Raw genomic sequence first — 22,307 nt, 5'->3', positions numbered from 1 at the left:
GGCGATGCAATCGGGTAAGGCCCCGGGACCTGACGGATTCCCAGTGGAATTTTATAAAACGTTTTCTGCGTTACTGGGGCCGCTTCTGGTTAGAGTTTTTAATGAGTCCAAGGAGCTGGAAGTGCTTCCCCCAACACTATCACAGGCATCAATTTCTCTCATCCTGAAGCGAGACATGGACCCGGAGAGCTGTGGATCATGTAGGCCAATTTCCCTTTTGAATGTAGATGCTAAACTGCTGCCAAATCTTGGCCACCCGAATAGAGGATTGTGTCCCGGAGGTAATCGGGGAGTATCAGACGGGATTTGTGAAGGGCACCTGACATCTAATATTAGACGGCTTCTTAATGTTATAATGATGCCAGCCAAGGGGTGCAAGGTTGAGGTGATCTTAACCATGGACGCGGAGAAGGCCTTCGACTGAGTGGAGTGGGAGTACCTATGGGATATTTTAGGCAGGTTTGGATTTGGGCAGGGATTTTTGGATTGGGTCTGGCTGTTCTATCAGGCACCGGTGGCAAATGTAACAACCAACCGAGTCCGGTCAGAATACTTCGGTCTCTGTAGGGGGACAAGGTAGAGATGCCTGTTCTCCCCATTACTGTTTGCCCTGGCCATAGGGCCCTTAGCAATGGCCCTTAGATCATTGCATGTCTGGCAGGGGATAGTGGGGGGGGGGGGGGGGGGGGGGGGGGGGGTGGTGGATGGAGCACAGGGTCTCTTTCTATGCGGACGGTTTGCTGCTCTATGTCACAGATCCAGTGGGGAGGGGTGGCCGAAATCATGGAGGTACGAGGAGAATTTGGGCGATTTTCAGGCTACAAGTGAAATATGGGAAAGAGCGAGATGTTCGTGATCCAGGCACGGGGGCAGGAAAGGAGACTGAAGGAGTTACCTTTTAAAGTGGTTGAGAGGAGTTTTGAACATCTGGGGATTCAAGTGGGTAAGGATTGGGGGCAGCTTCACAAGTTAAATCTGGGCAAAGCAGTCGATTAAATGAAAAGGGTCTTCTGCAGATGGAACATGCTCCCGCTGGCGCTGGCAGGGAGGGTCCAGGCGGTAAAGATGACAGTCCTTCCGAGACTGCTCTTCTTTTTTCAATGTCTCCCGATTTTTGTCCCAAAGGCTTTTTTCAGGAAAATGAACGCGGCGATATCGGGTTGTGTGTGGGCGGACAAAACCCCCGAGACTAAAGAAGACACTCCTGGAACAGGGTCACGGAGAAGGGGGCTTGGCCCTCCTGAGCTTCATTAACTATTACGGGGCGGCCAACATATCGATGGTCAGGAAGTGGGTAGTGGGGGAGGGATCGGTTTGGGAGCGAGTGGAAGCGGTATCCTGCAAGGGTACAAGTTTGGAGGCTTTACTAACGGCGCCTCTGCCGTTCTCGTCGGCTCAGTACTCTACAAGCCCTGTGGTGGTAGCAGCCCCAAGAGTGTAGGGGCAATGGAGGCAGCACATGGGACTGGAGGGGGCGTCAGTCTGGTCACCGATCTGTGACAACCACCGGTTTGCCCCGGGGGGGCTGGATGGGGGCTTTAAGAGATGGCAGCAGGCAGGGATTGAGAGATTTGGGGACCTATTCATCCAGGAGGGCTTTCCGACCTTGGAGGCACTAGAGGAGGAGTTCGAGCTGCCGGGTGGGAATGGGTTTCGGTACCTTCAGTTGTGGGCTTTGTACGGAGGCAGGTTCCAAGCTTTCCGTGCCTCCCCCTGAGGGGACGACAGGATAAGGTGATGTCAAAAACAGGGGTTGGAGAGGGGGGGGGGGGGGTTTGGAGATATACAAGGAGTTGATGGAGTGGGAAGGGGCCCCTACCAGGGAGGTGAAGAGAAGCTGGGAAGAGAGTTGGAAATTGAACTGTGGGGAAAAAGCCTTGAAGAGAGTCAATTCATCCTTGTTGTGTGCCAGACTTAGCTTGATCCAGTTCAAGGTGGTCCACAGGGCCTACATGACAGTAGCCCGTATGAGCAGGTTCTTTGAGGAGGTGGAGGATATGTGGGCGGTGTGGCAGTAGCCCGGCAAACCATGTACATATGTTTTGGGCATGTCCGAAATTATGGGGATTCTGGCAGAGATTTGTGGATGTTATGTCAGAAATCCTGGAATGGAGGGCAACTCCGAGACCAGAACTGGCAATATTTGGGGTATCGGAAGATCCGGGGGCCAAGGGGGGGTGGGGGAAAAGGGAGGCTGATGTCCTGACCTTCTCCTCCCTGGTGGCCCGGAGATGGATTTTGATGGAGGGAGTCGGAGCCCCCGAAGTAGGGAGTGTGGGTCAGTGATATGGCAGGGTTTCTCAGTCTGGAAAAAAAATCAAGTTCGCTTTGAGAGGATCAATTCAGGGGTTCGCCCGGCGATGGCATCCGTTCCTCGATTTCTTCAAGGAAAATTGAACATCAGCAGTAAAGGGGGGAGAGGAAAAGGGGGGGTTTGGGGAGGAAAACAGGAGGCATGGCAATGTTCGATAAGGACAGGGAACTTAGTATACGGGTAATTAGGGGATAGGGCGGGGGTAGTAGAGGACGGTGTTTACTGTTTTGCGTGTGTCGGCCCGCACGGTTGTTTAAGAAATGTGAATGTGTCAAACTGTGAAAATTACAAATGTTTCAATAAAATATATTTTTTTAAATAAATAAACTAAAATATATTGCCATTAGTCCCCCAGCCAATAATAATCTCGCAGGTTATAACATGAGGGCAAGGTGGAGGGCTGCCTTGTGACACTTTAATCTGCTGACACTTGTTGTTTAGGCACACCCATGGAACTGTATCCACACAAGGACTCAACATCTTCAGGAAATGAGCAGAGACAATTGGAAATAGTAATTAGAGGGATAATAGCAAAGTATAAAAGAATTTAGCCAAAATCATCAGTGTGCTGAAAGCACACTTGTGTTGTGATACATGCATGAGACACATCTATTATTTTGCCACTTTGTGACGTAATTATCCAGGTTTTCAGCCCGACTCTCAACAGATTACTCTGTAAGCTATTAAAGTATTTAAAGTATTAATTAAAGTATTACTCTGAAAAAACAGTTTGACAAAAGGGCGTTTAGCTATTGTTATTTGAAGTGTACAAATGTACAAACTCCTAGGTAACTATACCACTGACTACCAAATGGCATCACCCCATGCGCCCCATCCCACAACCCACAAAGGGACTCCGCCCACCCCCCCACCCACTTCCCCCACGACTGCCCCTCCCAGACTACCCACTCCACAGATACTGACCATCCCCCACTCCCAATCCTACCCACTGACCTTCGCCCTGGCTTCTCAAAGTGGCTGGACATTTAAACCTACCTGCTTTACAGCAGCTAGTGCCTTAAAAAGGGAGCATGACTTTCTTACCTTGTCACAGCTGCATTGACACAAGGCCTTGAGAACCTGCTGCACTGCACTTTTCTCACCTGACCGGAGTTGGAAGGTTGGGCGAGAAATTGCAGCTGCATTTTAGGGCGAGTACATAGGGACAGATCGGCAATCAGACAGTGATTGACACTCCACGGAAGTTCTAGCCCTATATTTGGCCTCAACACTTCTGGGTAAGAATACAAAAATCTACCAGGTTTTTCAATCCTGATCACAGCAGTAACTACTGACAAATGTGTGCACATTGATGAGGACGGAATAGGCTATGATGCTGTTCACAGTTGAATAGACAGGCATTTATTGTCTGGGCTCACACATAAAAACAGCCGCTTATGATATTGAAAAAACCCTGTACCCAGGGAAATGGTCTTCAGCAAAAAGAGATGGGAAAGATATTAGAAAAGAGGAGAAGAAATGAAGAATGGAAGGAGAAAGCAAACTGCAGCAAAGATGCAGGGAATTACCTCTGTTGATTTCAGGAGCTTTCCTTTCATTTGGCTGTTTTATAAAATACTGTATGTATGGGTCCTTCCAATAGTTCATACTCACTGCAAACCTGTGAAACAGAAGAGATAATCAATGAGAAACTGGAGTTAAACTGACAGTAATTTGGCCTGTCTTGCTGATTCTGCTACTGCAGTGTTAACAGACTGCAACAACAATTGAGCAAATTGTTTATTTAGGTTCCAAGATAAGCAGAACGATTGCACTTCTTGCGAAAATTGCTTGTCTTTAAATTTTAATAAAGCCATCTCTAAACCGTGTTCAATGTAACAAAGATTTTGGGTGTTAAAAAGTATTACGTTCTGGATAGAAATCCTCAAATGGCCAGGCTCATCTACCATATCACCCAACGATCATGGATTGCTGTGCTAGAGACTTTATAACATGTCAGATGTACATTTGCAGATCCTTATCTTTTGAAATGCCCAACCTCAAAAGTTGGTGTAGCCTAGTGGGTCAGCACAAAAAGCAAGTTTGAAGCACCTGTAACCATCTTCAGCCAGTAGCACCACAAGGATGATCCATCATGCCTCCTTCTGAGGTTCCCAGATGCCTGTCTCCAGCCAAATTGATTCACTCCATGGGATATCAAAAGGTGGCTGAACACACTGGACACAACAAAAGCTTTGGGCTCTGACAACATTCCAGAGGCTTGCGCCTCAGAACAAGCCAAGCCAGGTTGTTCCAGTAGAGCTACAGCACTGGCATCCATGTGACAATGTGGATAATTGTCCAGGTCGGTCTTGTCTCCAAAAGGCAGGACAAATTCAATCTGGTCAATTATCACCCACCAGTCTATTCTCATTCAACACGAGTGGTGGAAGAGATCATGGATAGTTTTGTCAGACAGCACTTACCCATGGTCAATTTAGGTTAGAATCACTCAGCTGCTGACCCCACTACTGCATGGGCTCAAATATGAACCAGAGGTGAATTAGAAAGGTGATGACCCTTGATATCAAGGCAGTGTTTGATAAGTGTGCCATCAAAGAGTCAACAAAATTAAAGTCAATGGGAATCAGGGGAAAGATTCTCCAATGACTGGATTCATACCAAGCACCAAGGAAGATCATGGTGGTTGTTGTCATGGTGGTTGTTGTGATCAATAAACTGCGCTCCAAATCATCATGGTAGGACATTCTCAGGTCAAAGTCCGAAGCCAACCATCTTCAGCTGCTTCATCCTAGGTTTTCTCTCCATCTTAAGATCGTATGTGGGGATTGTTTGTGGAATGTTTAGTACCATTTGTAACTCCAGTAAGTCCAACCACATGCGGCAAGACTGGACAACATTCAGGCTTGGGTTGATAAGTAACATTTATGCCATAAGTGCTGTGCAATAACCATCTCCAATAAGAAACAGTCTAACCATCTTCTTTGACATTCAATGGCATTATCAACACAAAATCCTCCGCTATCAACATCCCAGATGGTACCATTGACTAGAACTAATTTGGATCAGCCATATAAATGCTGTGGCTGCAAGAATATGTCAGTGGTTGGAATTCTGTGACAAATAAACTCATCTCCTGCATCACCAAAGCCTGACCATCTACAAAGCATCAAAGTGTGATAGAATACTCCCACTTTCCTGAATGAGTGCAGCTTCAACATTCAAACTGAACACCATTCAGGACAAGCAGCCTGCTCGAGTGGCACTTCACCTGTCTTTTTACACATTCACTCCCTCTACCACCGGCACACATCGATAGCAGTGTATACCATCTACATGATGCTCTGCAGCAAATTGCTAAGCCTCCTTCGATGACAACTTCCAAATTCATGACCCCTACCACCTAGGAGAACAAGGGAAGCAGGCATATGGGAACACCACTAACTGCAAGTTCCCCTACAAATCAGGTCAAATGGGCAACACGGTGGTAGCGGTTAGCACTGCGGCCTCACAGCTCCAGGAACCCAGATTTAATTCCGGCCTTGGGTGACAGGAGTTTGCACTATCTTCCAGTGTCTGTGTGGCTTTCCTCCGGGTACCCTGGTTTTCTCCCAGTCAAAATATGCAGGTTAGGTGGATTGGCATAATAAAATTGCCCCTTAGCATCCAGGGATATTCACATTAGGTGAGGTTACAGGGATGGGCTTAGGTGTGGAGGCTCATTCAGAGGGTCGGTGCAAATTTGATGGCCTGAATGACCTCCTTGCACTGTAAGGATTCTATGAAATCACACACCATCAAGGAATTATAATTGTTATTCCTTCATTGTTGTTTCATCAAAATCCTGGAACACCCTTCATAATTACTGTAGATGCACCAACAGTACAAGGACTACAGCAGTTTCATACCTTTGCAAGGGTAGTTAGGGAGAGGCCGAGCAACTGATGCCAAAATAAATGAATGAATAAAAAATGCTCACTATGGACATCATATGAACTATTTCCTGCAACAAGCATCACACACATTATCACACCCATGTCAGTTTACAGACGCAACCTGTCCCAAAGCTCCATCTGCAATTCCTACCTTTTACAAACTGTTGCATCATCACATGTGGAGCGGACTGCTTCATCTGCTGTGTCATCGGAGCCAGTGAAAGAATGGTTGGCAGCCATTATATTCTCACACTATGGGGGTAGAAAGTATTATACCGGTATTGATTTTGAGAAGATTGTCAACCTTCTACGAACTCATCCCCAACTTCCCGAAAACCAAAAACATTGAGTACAGTATCAGGTAATTACTTTAACTCTCTGAATTGACAGCATTTAATCTGTACATTTATCATTTCTGTTTTCCTAGATTTAAAAAAATATAAAGGCTGCATTCCCTACAATCATCAAAATGCAGTTTCTTCAAATCACTCAAGAATTATTTTTAAAAGATTGCTTTGACACAAAGAGAGTTTATAAATATGTACATTTAGAAATTAGTTGTCCTAAAGTTTACATTTCTGCTATTAAACTGAGATTGCAAACGATTCTAGATCAAGTTAATGAAACTGCACTGTTATATTACTAACATAACATAAGACAAATTATTCTGAGGTTAGACAGTGCTGTGTGAGGAGCTTAAAACTCAATTCGTGATATGTGCCCGAGGATCGCCAGCAAAGTGCACCGAAAGATGTATATCAGGGCAAGCAGGAGCGAACCCCGAATGCTGAGACACTCCGCGCGGGGACCCTTACGTTCCTTTCCTTGAACCTTTGCTGGTAACATGGGAAAACAACACCGAGTTCCGGCTACGTAACGCTGTTACCTCTGACAATGCAACAATACGGCTCCCGATTGGCTCTCGCAGCCAAATGATAGGAGCAGTTCATTGGCCGGCTCGCGCCGCATTGATTGGTTGTCGACCAGAAGACCGGAAGAGCAGCTGCTATTCAGGAAGAAGGGACGCGCTTCCGGGATTAATTTAGAAAACATGACGTGCGATAGCGGTGTACGTCCTTTGGAAGAAATTTACACTAGCCGGTCCCGAGTTCATAATGTCACTGGGAATTTGGGACTTATACGTGATATGCATCACACTTGGCTGCATAGCTTCGCCGATGGGACAATTGTAAACTTCATGGCCCCCCACCCCCACACCATAACAGAAGCTACAACTAAGTAGGACGTACTAAAGTCTTAAAAGGCGCTATATAAATATCCTTCATTCTATCTCCATAACCTCCCCCAACATAATTTTCCCCAGAATTCTGCAATCTTCTGCTCTCCTCTACGTTCCCACCTCATCATTTACTGCTGTGTCTTCTGCTTTCTAGGCCTCATGTTCTGGAAGGTTCAGCCTCAGCACCTCTCTCCCCCTTTAAAACCTTCCTTAAAATCCATTTCTTTGACCAACCCTTCAGCTTGTGATCTCTCCTTTAGCTCAGTTTGAGTTAAGGTCCTTAAGCAATAGTGATAGGGGATTCTATAGTTAGGTCAGTTAGATTGTTGGTGTCTCAGGGAATCAAAGAATGTGGGGAGATGGCATGAAAGTGGAGTTGAAGCCGAAGTTCAGCATGATCATATTGAATAGTGGAGCAGGCTCAGCAATGTGATCCACTCCTACTATTTCCTGTTCCGATGGGACAGGCATTAAGCATGCCCCATGCTGCTAATCAGATCCACGCTCAACTGCACCCCTGCCCCCCATCCCACTATCATGTATGACATGTCAGGTTTATAAGCTGAGAACCATGCTGTTCGCTGAGTTCCGAGGGGAAGTGGTAAAAGAAATAAGAGAAGTAAAGAAAGGATCTGACAAGAGACTGTCACCCAGCCAAAATGCATATAAATAGTAAAAGGGTAGTGAAAGGAGAAGTGGGGCCAATTTGGGATCAAAAAATGAGATTTACACATGGAGGCAGAGGACATAGTTGAGGTACAAAATCATATTCACATTTGTCTCGACCAAGGAAAAAGGTGATGCCAAAGTCATAGTGAAAGAGGAAGTAGTTGAGATACTGGATGGGATAGAAATTGATAAAGAGGAGGTATTACTTAAAGTTGATAAGTCACCAGGGCTAAATTAGATGAATCCGAGAAGTAAGGCGAATTGGAGGTCCTGGCCAGAAACTTTGAATCCTTAGAAACAGGAATGGTGCCAGAGGACTGGAGAATTGCAAATGATGCACCCTTGTTCAAAAGAGAGTATAAGGACAAGCCCAGCAAGTACAGGCCAGACAGTTTAACCTAATAGAGGGCTGATGAGACTCAAAGATTGTTATCAGGAGCACTGCTTCTCTTGATCCATATAAATAACAGACGTGAATGCGCAGACCACCATTTCAACATTTCTGATGGTACTTGGAAATGTTGTGAACTGTGAAGAGGCTAGTGATGAACATCAAGAGGACAGACAGGCTGACGCCATGGGTGATACATGGCAGAGGAAATGAAATGACACATTTTGGTAGGAAGAATGAGGAGAGTACGACAATGCTGTCCACTGTCCAAAATTATTCAATCTGTACACAGAATAAATATTCAGAGAATCAGATGTACTTTCAGGGGTACATGGTAGCATAGTGGTAATGCCATTGGACTAATAATCGAGAGACTGAGGTTAATGATCTGGAAACATGGGTTCAAATTCCACCATGACATAAATAAATTAAATCTACAATATAAATGGTAACCCATGAAACTATCACCAATTTTCATTAAAAATCTGATTCACGAATGCCCTTTATGGAAGGAAATCTGTCATCCTTACCTGGTCTGGCCTACATGTGATTCCGGAACCACAGCAACGTGGTTGTCACTTAATTTCCGTCTGAAATGGCCTTGCAAGCCTCTCTCCTCAAGGACAATTAGGGATGGGCAACAGTTGGTAGCCTTGCCAGTGACAGCCATGTCCCAACAAAAAATTGGAGGTATGCTGATGTTCTACTTACAGGATCAGAAAATATTGTGGATAGAATATGGATTGAGTCTGCACTCCAAAAAGATAAAAACAATGATTTTCAGAAGGAATACATTGGAAGAATGAGGATTTAAGTTGATGGTGTCACACTGGAACAAATAGATAAGTCTGCCGAATTAGGACAAATAATAAGATGGTAGATGCAATGCTGAAGGATAGAGATAGCCAGAAGTAATTTCATGATGATGCAGGATGTGTTACAAACCAGAAAACTGAAGTTTGAAACAAGGAAAGACCTGATCCTATCAGGTCACCTTCCTATATGCCTCAGCAACCCAGACAATAAATAAAGATCTGTGGGAGAAAATAAAGGTCATTGAAATGTAAATGCTCAAAGTTTGCTTAAAATTAATATGCTGACCATAAGATGAAAAATGAAATGAAAATCGCTTATTGTCAGAAGTAGGCTTCAATGAAGTTACTGTGAAAAGCCCCTAGTCGCCACATTCCGGCGCCTGTTCGGGGAGGCTGTTACGGGAAGAGGTGCTTGAAATCGCAAAAGCAAAAAAGCTCTGAAAGGTGATATCCAGAAAAAAGATGTCAGTATTTTGACTATTTGATCTAAGCTGAAAAGCTGAAGAGATCTCTTTTCGAGGGCAAAGAAGAGAGCAGCAGAAAGAGGGGTTAATCTAGGAGTAGTTGGATGACAACGTCACAGAGCGGTTGCATATGAGCTCCAGTGGATGTGCAAGTCAGACAATTGTGACACACATGACAACAAATCACCTGGTAGTAGTAGATACAAGTAGGACAGGACAGGGATCTCAAATTATTCCTCTAAATTCATTGTCCCACCACCAACCCCTTGGTGTTATTTCCAAATTGTACAGGAATGACTGAGATTGCATATCGAGGTCATTTATAAATGCCTGAAACAAGAGTGGCTCTAAAACACACTCTTTGGGCATGTGACTCATATTCTAATTCTACAGCTTTGCTTCAGAAAATCTATTGTTTCTTTCGCTTGGCTGGTTATGAATCAGTGTTCATGTTACTTACACTACCAAGCACAGGCAACAATTAGTAATTTTCATTGGTCGATCAGGCACCCCCCATATAGGTGAAACTGTTTTGATAGAGTTGGGGATGCTTGTACTCTGAACTTTTTTAACTCTATGTGATGCCACTTAGTACCATTAGATGGCAGGAAAGGCAACTGTCAAATTTTAACATATTGATCAATGATAAGTCCTTTGGCATTACAATTTTTATGAATATTTATTTGATGGTTTCCATTTTTCTACATGCTTAAAAATGGTCAAAAAAGTTTGTAAAAATTTCCATTTGCTAAATATTAAGACATAGATCTGCACATACCAACATTCCTACATTCATTGCAGGGACAGCAAGTCATAGAAAATAATCCTGAAAATTGGACTTTGTTGAGCTTTTGGTGCACATGGATTATATTGACGCTGAGGTATGTGAAACATGCTCAGAACCCTTTGAAATAGAATGCTTATAATGGTTAGAAGACACTGGGTGACGACTGGCATGGTTCCTGTGTTATATGTGGTTTAGTTTGTACGTTGTGAGCTTCAAATATTTTAATACAGGTGCTAATGTTGGGAATTGAAGTGAGGGGATCTGCAGTATAGAAAAATGCTACATCCCCATAGGGTAAAATATAGTGCTCTGTCACTTGCATGGTGATCTCTATTTGATTTCTATTGTGAGTGCTGCTATAGCGGGGAAAATTTAAATATCTGCTGATTTTACTTTTTGAGGTTGAAGGATGGGGTAATTCAGCTGCTCATGGTTACTGTGGATGCAGGGTTTGAGTAGTGGAGGCTGATTCATTTGGTGAAGACCTGTCCCTTTCACGTAGACTTACCCTACTCTCCTCAACAATTTTTCATCACCAAGGAATACAGCAGGCCAATCAGTCTCTTTGGATGTATAGCACAATGGATAGAGCACAAGTTCCAGGGAGGAAGGGGATTTCCCTTCCGTGTCCTCTGAGTATCTCAAAGTGCTTCACATATAATAATAAGTTATTTTTCATATGTTTTTGATATGAACCAAACATGACAGCTGAAATATGCCCAATAAATCCTAAAAGCAGCAATGAGGTGAATGACAATGCAGTTTTGTTTTTGGTTGAAGAATGGAAATTGGCCATTTGTGTAAGTCTTTACCAGAATTCCTGGGCTTTTTTTGAAAAAAAGTGTCAATGGATATTTATATTCATCTCAATAGACAGATGGAATCTTGGTTTAATATTTGATTTGAAAGAAGGCATTTTCAGCATGAGGCATGAAGTTGTACACAGAACAATCAATATGCTCAATTCCCAGAATTAGGGCTTGGACTCACAACCTTCATATCACAGAATCCCTACAGTGCAGAAGTTGGCTATTTGATCCATTGGGTCTGCACTGACCCTCCGAAAGAGCACTAGGCCTACTATCCCACCCTATTCCCATAACCCCGTAACCCCACCTAACCTTTGGACACAAATGGGAAATTTAGCGTGGCCAATCCACCTAACCTAAATCTTTAGACTGTGGGAAGAAACCAGAGCACCCAGATAAAACCCACGCAGACACGGGGAGAATGTGTAAACTACACACAGACAGTCAACCAAGGCCAGAATTGAACCAGGATCCCAGGCATTGTGAGGCAGCAGTACTAACCACTGTGCCACTGTGCTGCCTCTTTCTGACTTAACTTGAGAATGCCACCACAAACCAAGATGACACCTAAACTGTGACACTTGCACTGGTTTATCTCCGTCTTGATAATGCACTTGGTTCAAAGCACTGTACTTCATGAGATATTCTGGCCTTGGAGGAAGTACAAAGAAGTGCAACAGAGTTGATAAAATCAGAGTAGGCAACAATGCTATGAGGAAAATCTAAAAATAATGTAGATGTTTACACAGGAAGAAAGGTGTTCTTGTTGTTACATTTAACGTCTTCAAGGGACTAGATACGCTGGATCACGGAGTGATGTTCAAATGTTACACAAAACGATTTCTGACAGGCAAAATGTTTTTATTTGTTCATGGGATGTGGCCATCACTGGCTCGGCCAGTACTTATTGTCCATTCCGAATTGCCCTTAAGATAGTGGTGAGATTACTTCTTGAACCGCTGCAGTCCATGCGATATAGGTATACTCACAATGCCATTAGGAAGGGAGTACCAATATTTTGATCCAGAGACAGTAAAGGAATGGTGATACATTTTCAAGTCAGGATGGTGTATTGAAGTATATCAATGATGAAATGGCAGAACGTCTCTGACCTTTAGAACTAATTGGATGGCTGGAGATGGTTGTTTCTGGCTATATTAATAAACAAATTGACATGTAGCTGAGAGAGAAGGAATGCTCAAAAAACGATGAGGAATTTTTTTTAAAACTCAGGCAATTGCAGCATTTGATTAGTCAGAAGTACAAATTATGTCATTCTGCTTGTGGAATGGACACACCCTTAGTTATTCTTTCGATTTTCACTCTTACTAATCATCCATAATTACACTCCTTGTCACGAGTACAGATTTCACTTTATTTTTGAAAAAATAGTATTTTTAGAAGATGAAAAACATATATGTATTTACACACATACGGAACATTACCTGAACGTCTCCATTCTGCACACTGTTGTGAAAATGTTGACAACTATGGATGTTCTCTTAACTCTGGCAAAATATGGACAGACTAAGGATTTTAATCTCAAGACTTTGATGTTAAAGTGAATGTGCCCTCCTCCTGCCCAGCTTTGTTGTTGTTGTTTACCCGCCCCCCTGGTAACGGAAGTGGGCGGGAGAGGAACTTCCGGCTGGCCCTCAGTCGGGTGGCGTTGTCTCTTTACTGTGAGCGAGTGGGGGAAGTTCAGTTTCGTGCATCGGAGAGAACGAGAGAAAAGCCGCTGAGGGTCACAGTGAAGAGGCGGCAGACGTTCAAAGTTATTCGGCGGATGGGCAGAGGCTGAGTGGGAATCTCCGGATTGAGTTGCTGGCGAGCGCCCGGGTATCCGCGGGACTGATAAGGCAGCCCCACAAACCATGATGTGCAGAGCGGCCTGGACACAAGCTCACTAAAATAAATCACTTTTAAGAATAAACTTAAAAGGAACCAACCAACCAGAAGGAACAATGAAGAAGCAGTTTAATCGGATGCGACAGCTCGCCAACCAGACTGTCGGCAGGCAAGTACCGTCCCGGAACTCCTCACAAGAGGACGGAGCAAGTTTTGGGGGTGCGCTGGAAAGTTGGGTGGGTGTGGTGCTGGTGGAGGTGAAATCTTCTGTCTGGTTTTAGGGGGGAGGAACTCATCGACAAGTTTCAGCTGCTTTGTTTCGTTGATCTCTGCGTTTTCTTGGGAAGGTGCCGGCTGGAATCCAAAGATGTGCAGGTTAGGTGGATTGGCCGTGATCAATGTGCGGAGTTACGGGGAAAAGGGCGGGGTAAGTGGGCCTAGGTAGAGCTCTCTTTCGGAGGGTCGGTGAAGGTTCGATTGGATTCTACTCTCTGGAGTTTTTGTGGTCGCACCCAGGTGGCTTCGTGCATCGGTTTTGATTCTTATCTCAGCTCGAAGTTCCCTTCCGGAGGGTGGGGGCGCAGGGCCTCGGCAGACTTTGGATTTAAAGGATGATGCTTATCTGCTTTCGCGTTTTCCATATATTATGCTGTGGCTTTATGTAAAGCAGTAGGGTGGCGGCAGATCAAATGGTAACTTTTAATGCAAATCCTGCTATTAAGTAAAGTAACTGGTTTGCCACTCGTGTAGCTCAGCCCTGTTGTCTTTTCGTTGAGGTGATTATGCATGTCTGCTAATTAAAACTGTCTCCAGTGTTAATGGGCGCACATTGCTGAGAGTCTCGGATGCTGGAGGTGTACAAAGTGAGGCCGACACTGAGTTGGGCAGCATCACAAAACAATTTTGCAGGAAGTGACTGCGGGGTTGGGTTTGTATCTAGTGGCTCACATGTTGTGGTGCACTTTTTGAGGGAGTGGTTTGTTTCCATTATTCGGATGCTGAAATGTTGGGACTTTGGAATTAAACTTCCGACACGCACCGTTGTGACTCGTAAAGCGCTGACTCGCCTCGGGTGGAAGCAATGATACACGGACCTCTCGCGTGTCGTCCGCGCCCTAAACAGCAGGCCATATCCCTTTTGACCGCAGCCCGCTCTCAGCTCCAGACTCTGAGTGTGTCTGGTCCTGGATTCTGACTCCTTTATAGGAACCCAGCCAGAGTTGGGTACCTTCCTGTTTGTTCAGTCTGAGACCTTCCTGTTTGTTAAGTCTGAGACAGGGTTACCCAAACAACTCATGACTCGCCCCATGTCATTATTGATTTTGCACGGTTTCGGTAACATTTGAGTGTAAGCGATCTACAAAGAAATCCGATTCCTTTCAGTTAACTTGAGGTGAATTTCATTCTAATATAAGATTGAGCTGGAATTTCTCAACAAAACTCATTTATTGCCGTTGGTAGTGGAATGCAAATTGTACAGGGTCGCATGTGCAATACACTACATAACTTCTGTTGCCTTCCAGTTTACGAATCTGAAGGATGAAAATTAAAGGGAAACAAAATGGAGAATTGAGCAGTGCTCCGAAAGCTAGTGATTCAAAACAAACCTGTTGGACTTTAACCTGGTGTTGTAAGACTTCTTACTGTGCTCACCCCAGTCCAACACAGGCATCTCCACATCATGATCCGAGTTAATTTTGTGAATGCGTATTCTTCAGAACTGGGAATTGAAATGCATCATTGGCCTGTATATAGTGTCATTCTGATGTTGTCATGTATGAAGGGGAGGAGAAATAACCGAGTTGTGTAGGGGATAATTGTTTAATCAGAGTTACAAATTGAGAGTTAAAATGAGACTTTAAAATGCCTTGTGTCATGAACCTAAAATTAAGTTGCATCTATTTTGATATGTTTTACAGGAACATTAAAGCATATCGTTACAGAGAATCTGCTTGCAGTAGATTTTTTTTGTAAAAATAATCTCTATTGGTAAAATATCTGAAAGAACATTGCAAACATTTCAAAATGACCATCACAGAGAGTGCTATTCCCGAAAAACATGCTTGTTAGGTGAATTGGACAATTTAAATTCTCCCTCGGTGTACCTGAACAGGCGTGTGGTGACTAGGTTTTTTTTTTGCAGTAACTACATTGCAGTGTTAATGTAAGTCTACTTGTGACACTAATAAAGATTATTATTATAATCGTGTTTTCTACCAAGATTATGGGTGGGTTTTTTTGAGCACCCTGCCACTTGATGTTTCATGGCAGCTGAGGCAGCCTGCCGTTGTCAACGGAGTTTCCCGTTGAATGTATCCCCCCCCAAATGTTGCTGGGAGAGATGCACCTTTGGAGGGACCAAAAGATTCCACCAGCAGAATGGCTGGAGAATTCTGTCCCATGTTGCCGAAGGTAAGAGATGAACAGGATCTGTCTGGAGGAAACCAGTCAATGGGAGCAGATCTGCTCATCGTGGTGTGATTCCAACTGGTTTGCACGTTTGACTCTCAATTTGTCTCAAATGGATTTGTTTCACTTATAATCATGAGTTGTGTGTTGCATAGGTTGACTCTGTAATTTGAGACAAAATCTTGTGTTGGCCATTATTATTTTGTCAGGAAGATTGTCATAATAGTAGCAGCAAAACAGCTATAAACCACAATGTTGGGTGCTTCGTAAAGGATGTGAACTGTGTAAATAGGAGACTTTGGCAACCTGTATTTGATTTTGTATCTGTTCCATAGTCAGATGGACTGGTTTTTATTTTTTGTGACTCTGATTGAGCAACTTAATTAGGCCGGTTTTTCTGCAGCATACTTTTCTGAGCCTTGGCTATAATCACACTGACACACCAATTTGAGGTTGTCTATTGACTTCACCATTACAGCAGAATCATAATATATATAATTTTCAAAAAGGACAAGAGACCTAGAAGCTTGGATCTATATAGGAGAAAAAAGTTATCCATTATCTGTTTAAATACAGACATTTGACCTGATTGAGGGCTGAAAATGTTAGATTGTTCCACCTACCTACATTGGGTTAATATGTATCAACTGCATTAACAGGATGTATTTGGGCACCACTGTACAAAAACGTTTGACATCTCCGATTTTACCCAGATGATTTGGTAATCACTTTGTTGGCCCAACTTCACAAACGTTCTACATGTACCTCATCCAAGAGGTTATGACCCATCATTTTTTAAATTGGGATTGTGAGTGGATATCTGCTAGGATGGGATGTGGCTTGTCCAATACAGAAGTGACTTGTTTGACTGGTACTCTGAAATTAATAGATAGGAAAAAAAATCCTGCTTTTGGGCATTTCTTGTTGATTTTGTCCTGCAGGAGAAACCCTTATGTTTAATATTACTTTCAAAATACTGATGAGAAGTGTTTGAAAAATGACCAAGTACCAGAGAACCACAGAAAGGTAACAGCACAGAAAGAGGCCATTTAGTCCATTGTGTCTGCGCCGGGCAAAACAGAGGGAAGAGAAAACTCACCGCTCATTTTAATCCCACTTTCTAGCACATGGTCTGTAGGCACTTTAGATGCGGATCCAGGTACCTTTTTAAATGAGTTGAATGTTTCAGCCTCCTCCCACCATTTTGGGCAGTGAATGGCGCACACTCACCATCCTCTGGGTGAAAAAGGTTTTCCTCATGCCCCCCCCCCCCCGACCAATCCGTCTATTAATCACCTTAAATATGTGCCCCCTGCTAGTTGATCTCTTAGATAGGGAAAACAGATCTTGCTGGTCTAGGCACCTCATAATTTTGTGCACCTCAATTAGGTCATCTCTCAGCCTCCTTTGATTTAAGGGAAACAACACGAGCCTATCCAACCTTTCCTCATTGCTGCAATTTTCAAGCCCTGGCAATATTCTTGTAAATCTCCTCTGTATCAGGGAAACAACCCCAACCTATCTAACCTTTCCTCATAGCTGCAATTTTCAAACCCTGCAACATTCTTGTAAATCTCCTCTGCACTCTCCAGAGAAATGATGCCCTTCCTGCAATGTGATGAGCAGGACTGTACGCACAATTCCAGCTGTGGTATAGAGTTCCGCATTCACATCCCTGCTTTTGTATTCAGTAACCCGTTCAATGAATGAAGGCATTCCATATGCTTTCTTTACCATCTTATCCACCTGTCCTAACATATGAGGAGCGGTTGGGTCTGTCCTTGTTGGAGTTTGGAAGGGTGAGGGGGGATCTTATTGAAGCTTACAGGGTACTGAGAGGCCTAGATAGGGTAGACGTGGAGAGGATGTCTCCATTAGTAGGAAAAACTAGAACCCGAGGGCATAGCCTCAGATTGAAGGAACGGTCCTTTAAAATAGAGATGAGGAGGAATTTCTTCAGCCAGAGGGTGATGAATCTGTGGAACTCGCTGCGCAGAAGGCTGTGGAGGCCAAATCACTGAGTTTCTTTAAGACAGATATAGATAGGTTCTTGATTAATAAGGGGATCAGGGTTGATGGGGATGTGAAACATATCAGCCATGATTGAATGGCAGAGCAGACTCAAATGGCTGTGTCTTTTGGACTCCTTCAAGGAACTGTGGACATGCACTTCAAGGTCTCTCACTTTCTCAATACCCTACTGTTTATTTAGAATTCCCTTGCTTTGTTTGCCCTCCCTAAATGCATTAACCTTGCAGTTCTCCAATTGAATTCCATTTGCCACTTGCTGCAAGTAGTAGTCAACTAACATCTGAAAAATCCTCAAACTATATTTGTCCATTGTGGCCATATGTCCCACCCGGGACAGGAAGGCGAGGGTATTTGTTCGTGTATCTATACTGTATTTTAAAATCCTGAATCTTCTATTAAAAAGGCTTTGTTTTCAGTCTCTGATGCAAACTCTACCTATGCATAAATGCTCTCTGCCCCTCTGGCTATCATTTCAGACTAAACCAGTAAGTTGCACTTTTATTTACCCCCTGAGCAGAACTTTCAACTGTCATTTATTCTCTGCATCACAAAAGCCGCAGAGGGGAGCCGCGTACCTCCCTATCGGGGACACGCACCACCGACCGGCGACTCCGAGCCGGTGTGTCCCGAGGGTCTTGGCAGCTTGACCACCACGATCGTGCTCACCACCTTTACCTCTGACAATATCTATCTCTCCCTCCTCCCACCTAGCTCTGAAATCCATATCCGTATCATTCCACTTTCGGAATCAATACTGATGCGACTGGAGATTGACTGATGTAATTGTTACAACAATGGAACATCAAGCAATAACTTCCAAATACAGTGATTTTAATTGTGTAACATCGTCTTTCCAAGACACTTCACAGGAGCATTATTAGCATTAATTTCCTGTTCATCAAGCTTCTCTCTCATGGGCAGCTCGGTACACAGTGGTTAGCACAGTTGCTTCACAGCTCCAGGGTCCCATGTTCGATTCCCGGCTTGGGTCACTGTGCAGAGTCTGCATGTTCGCCCGTGTCTGTTTGTGTTTCCTCCGGGTGCTTCAGTTTCCTACCACAGTCCAAAGATGTGCAGGTTAGGTGGATTGGTCATGATAAATTGCCCTTGGTGTCCAAAAAAAAAGGTTAGGTGGGGTTATGGTGGAAATATGCCCTTAAGTGGGGTGCCCTTTCCAAGGGCCGGTGCAGACTTGATGGGCGAATGGCCTCCTTCTGCACTGTAGATTCTACGATTCAATGTTGCATGCCCCATTTAAAGATAAGAAAATAATAAAGAAGCAAATCAAAAAGTCAGAAACACTATAATATGCTGGATGTATTCATTGGTTTCTGTACTGAACTCATCATCTTAATTATCTTCTGTTTGAGCCCAGTGTTTACTAAGCATAAGTTCAAGGGATACAGAGCCACACTTTATATAGTATAATCCTAGAATCCCTACAGTACAGAAGGAGCTATTCGACCCATCGAGTCTGCACCGACACTTGGAAAGAGCACCCTACCTAGGCCCACACCCCCACCCCATCCCAGTAACAAATGTAAGTTCCTTACATTTAGAATCAGATGAATTCATAATGGGCAGCAAAGAGATGGCAGGCCAGGTTGAACAAATACTTTGGATCTGTCTTCACTAATTAAATAACCTCTGGAAATACTAGGGGATAGAGAGTCTAGTATAAAGGAGGAATTGAAAGAAATCCTTATTGTATTGGGAAAATTGATGGGATTAAAACCCGATAAATCCCCAGGGACTGATGCTCTGCATCCCAGAATACTTAGGAAATAATGGACGTATTGATGATCATTTGCCAGCATTCTATAGACTCTGGAAGAGTTCCAGTGGATTGAAGGGTAGCTAATGTAACCCCACTTTTTAAAAAAGGGAGAGAGAAAACAGGAAATTATGGACCGGTTAGCCTGACATCAGTGCAGGGGAAAATGATGGAGTCAATTATTAAGGTTGAAATAACTGAGAATATGGAAAGCGGGGACAGGATTGGTCCAAGTCAGCATGTATTCACTAAAGGGAAATCATGCTTGACAAATCTTTTGGAATTGTTTGAGGATGTGTCCAGTAGAGTGGACCAGTGGATGTTGTATATCGAGACTTTCAAAAGGCTTTTGACAAGGTCCCACACAAGAGTAATGAGCAAAATTAAACCTCCTACTAGTGGGGTACCGTAGGGTTTGGTGCTGGGACTTCAGCTGTTCACAATTGACATTAATAATTTGGGTGAAGGAATTGCATGCAAATTTCATGAATGTCTCCAAATTTGCAAACAACGCTAAGCTGGGTGGCAGTGTGTGCTGTGAGGAGGATGCAGAGAGGCTGCAGGGTGACTTGGACAGGCTGGCTGAGTGGGCAAATACTTGGCAAATGCAATATAATGTGGGTAAGTGTGAAATTATCCACTTTGGTGGCAAAAACAGGAAGGCAGGTTATTATCTGAATGGTGACAGTTTATGAATAGGGGAAGTGCAAACAAGACCTGGGTGTCATGGTGGAACAGTCGCTGAAGGTTGGCGTGCAGGTACAGCAGACGGTGAGGGAAGCTAATGGATTTGAGTATAGGAGTTGGGATGTCTTGCTGCAGTTCGACAGGGCGTTGGTGAGGCCACACCTTGATTATTGTGTGCAGTTTTGATGATCTAGTTTGGGGAAGGACATTCTTGCTATTGAGGGTGTCCAGTGAAGGTTCACCAGACAAATTCCCGGGATGGCAGGACTGATATATGAAGAAAGATTGGATTGACTGGGCTTGTACTTATTGGAGTTTAGAAGAAAGAGACAGGATTTCATAGAAAAGAATAAAATCCTGATGGGACTGACAGGCCAAATGCGGGAAGAATGTTCCTGACGTTGGGGATGTCCAGAACTAGGGGTCACAGCCTAAGAATAATGGGTAAGCCATTCAGGACTGTGATGAGGAAGAACTTCTCTCAGAGAGTTGTGAAATTTTCTCCCACAGAAAGCTGTTGGGGCCAGTTAGTTGGCTATATTCAAGAGGGAGCTGGACGTGGCTCTTGCAGCTATAGGGATCAAGTGGTATGGAGCGAAAGCAGGAGTGGGATACTGATTTTGCATGATCAGCCATGATACTGAATGCTGGTGCAGGCTTGAAGGACTGAATGACCTATGTTTCTATGTAACCCCACCTAACCTTTTGGACACTAAGAGACGATTTAGCATGGCCAATCCACGTACATATCTTTGTACCATGGGGGGAAACTGAAAGACCCGGAGGAAGCCCACACAGACACGGGGAGAAAGTGAAAACTCCACACAGTCACCCGAGGCCAGAATTAAACCTGGCCCCTGGTGCTGTGAGGTAGCAGTGCTAAGCACTGTGCTCCTGATCTTATATTGTAACCTTATTAACCAGTAGATTTTTATACTACTTTGTGTAATATGGCAGTAGATTTTTATGTCTTATAATATGGTAAAGGTTTTGTAAATAGTAAACCTTTCCTGAAGTGTAATTTACTTTCTATAACATTTGCTGATCACATTTTGTTGATTTGCTCAAAGTAAAATAAGAGCAAATCATAAGAAATAGGGATGTACATTTCAAAAATTGTCTAGAATACTGCCACTGAGAACTTTCAAAGGGTTACTGAAAAGAATACCTCTCAAATGACTAGTCAGGAAAATATACCAATGAAAGAGTAGTTGAATACTTTTCGAAAATACATACCTATCTTTTCCTGATGGTTGAAATTTATAATTCGCAAAATAAGGTTGAAAACATATCAACCTCCAATGATTGTATTTCACCAAAATATGTACAAACTTATCCAGTGTTGTCTTCTGTCTTTTCATGCCTCCACTAAAGTTTTTGCTTTTAGGCTTCAACTAGATATTTTGCCTTCCAAGAAGGGGAGAATAAACTTGACAGAAAGTTTAATGTTGGGAGTGGGGAACATTTTAGGAACTCTGAAGCAAGGTCATACGACTCTTTTTTTAAAAAAATATTGTTATTGCAAAATAAATTCACACTAAACAGCAAATACATAAAGGTATAATACCTGAAGAACGCAATCAAGAATTATCAACCCCACTACACCCAACCATTCAAAGATTAATAACCCCCACCAACAGCTGACGGTGCTTAACTCTGAAAAAGGAAATGAATGGCTGCCATTTTGAGAAGAACTCTTCTACTGGATCTCTAATGGTGTACTTGACCATCGCTAAAAATAGGAGCTCCATTAAATCACGAACCAGGTTGAGGCACTGAGCGGAGTAGGAGATCTCCACCCCAACAGAACACTGCGGCTATCAACGAGGCAATGGCGAGAAGATCCGTCTTCATCCCCGTCGGTAGCACCAGCATCTCTGAAATCCCGAAAATAGCCACTAGCAGGCAAGGCTCCAGCTCGATATCAATAATCACTGACATGGTGTTAAAGAAGGAGACCCAGAGATTCCCAAGCTCAGGACACGACCAGAACATGTGGGTATGATTTGTTGACCCCCGAGTACAATGTTCGCATTTATCCTCCATCCCTGAGAAAAAAGACTCATCCTTGTCTTGGTCAGATGCGCACTGTACACCACCTTGAACTAAATCAAGCTGAGTCTAGCATAGGAGGAGATAGGGTTGACCGGGTAAGAGCCTCAATCCACAGCTC

General features: G+C 43.7%; 2 protein-coding genes across 6 annotated transcripts in view; one reads left to right on the top strand and one right to left on the bottom strand.

The window, feature by feature from the left end:
* The window catches only part of LOC140394176 (leucine carboxyl methyltransferase 1-like), a 56,142-nt gene extending 49,041 nt beyond the window's left edge, over positions 1-7,101 (bottom strand). Inside the window, exons 1-3 of one of the 4 annotated variants that reach the window (XM_072481125.1) lie at positions 7,026-7,101; positions 6,362-6,462; positions 3,844-3,935 (exon numbers count right to left, since the gene is read on the bottom strand). In XM_072481125.1, coding sequence (XP_072337226.1) covers positions 3,844-3,935; positions 6,362-6,450 — 181 coding nt within the window. In that variant the 5' untranslated portion in view covers positions 6,451-6,462; positions 7,026-7,101. Of the gene's footprint in view, positions 1-3,843; positions 3,936-6,361; positions 6,463-6,857 lie in introns of all 4 variants that reach the window. The other 3 variants (XM_072481124.1, XM_072481126.1, XM_072481127.1) reach the window with 3 other exon arrangements.
* Positions 7,102-13,017: 5,916 nt separating this feature from the next.
* The window catches only part of LOC140394177 (rho GTPase-activating protein 44-like), an 86,675-nt gene continuing 77,385 nt past the window's right edge, over positions 13,018-22,307 (top strand). The window contains exon 1 of one of the 2 annotated variants that reach the window (XM_072481128.1): positions 13,018-13,402. In XM_072481128.1, coding sequence (XP_072337229.1) covers positions 13,350-13,402 — 53 coding nt within the window. In that variant the 5' untranslated portion in view covers positions 13,018-13,349. Of the gene's footprint in view, positions 13,403-13,518; positions 13,609-22,307 lie in introns of those variants that run through there. The other variant, XM_072481129.1, reaches the window with a different exon arrangement.

Source organism: Scyliorhinus torazame, chromosome 17 (genome assembly GCF_047496885.1).
Source record: "Scyliorhinus torazame isolate Kashiwa2021f chromosome 17, sScyTor2.1, whole genome shotgun sequence".
Lineage (NCBI taxonomy): Eukaryota > Metazoa > Chordata > Chondrichthyes > Carcharhiniformes > Scyliorhinidae > Scyliorhinus > Scyliorhinus torazame.
The sequence above is the reverse complement of the archived record's forward strand: the minus strand, read 5'-3'. Positions and strand labels throughout refer to the sequence as shown.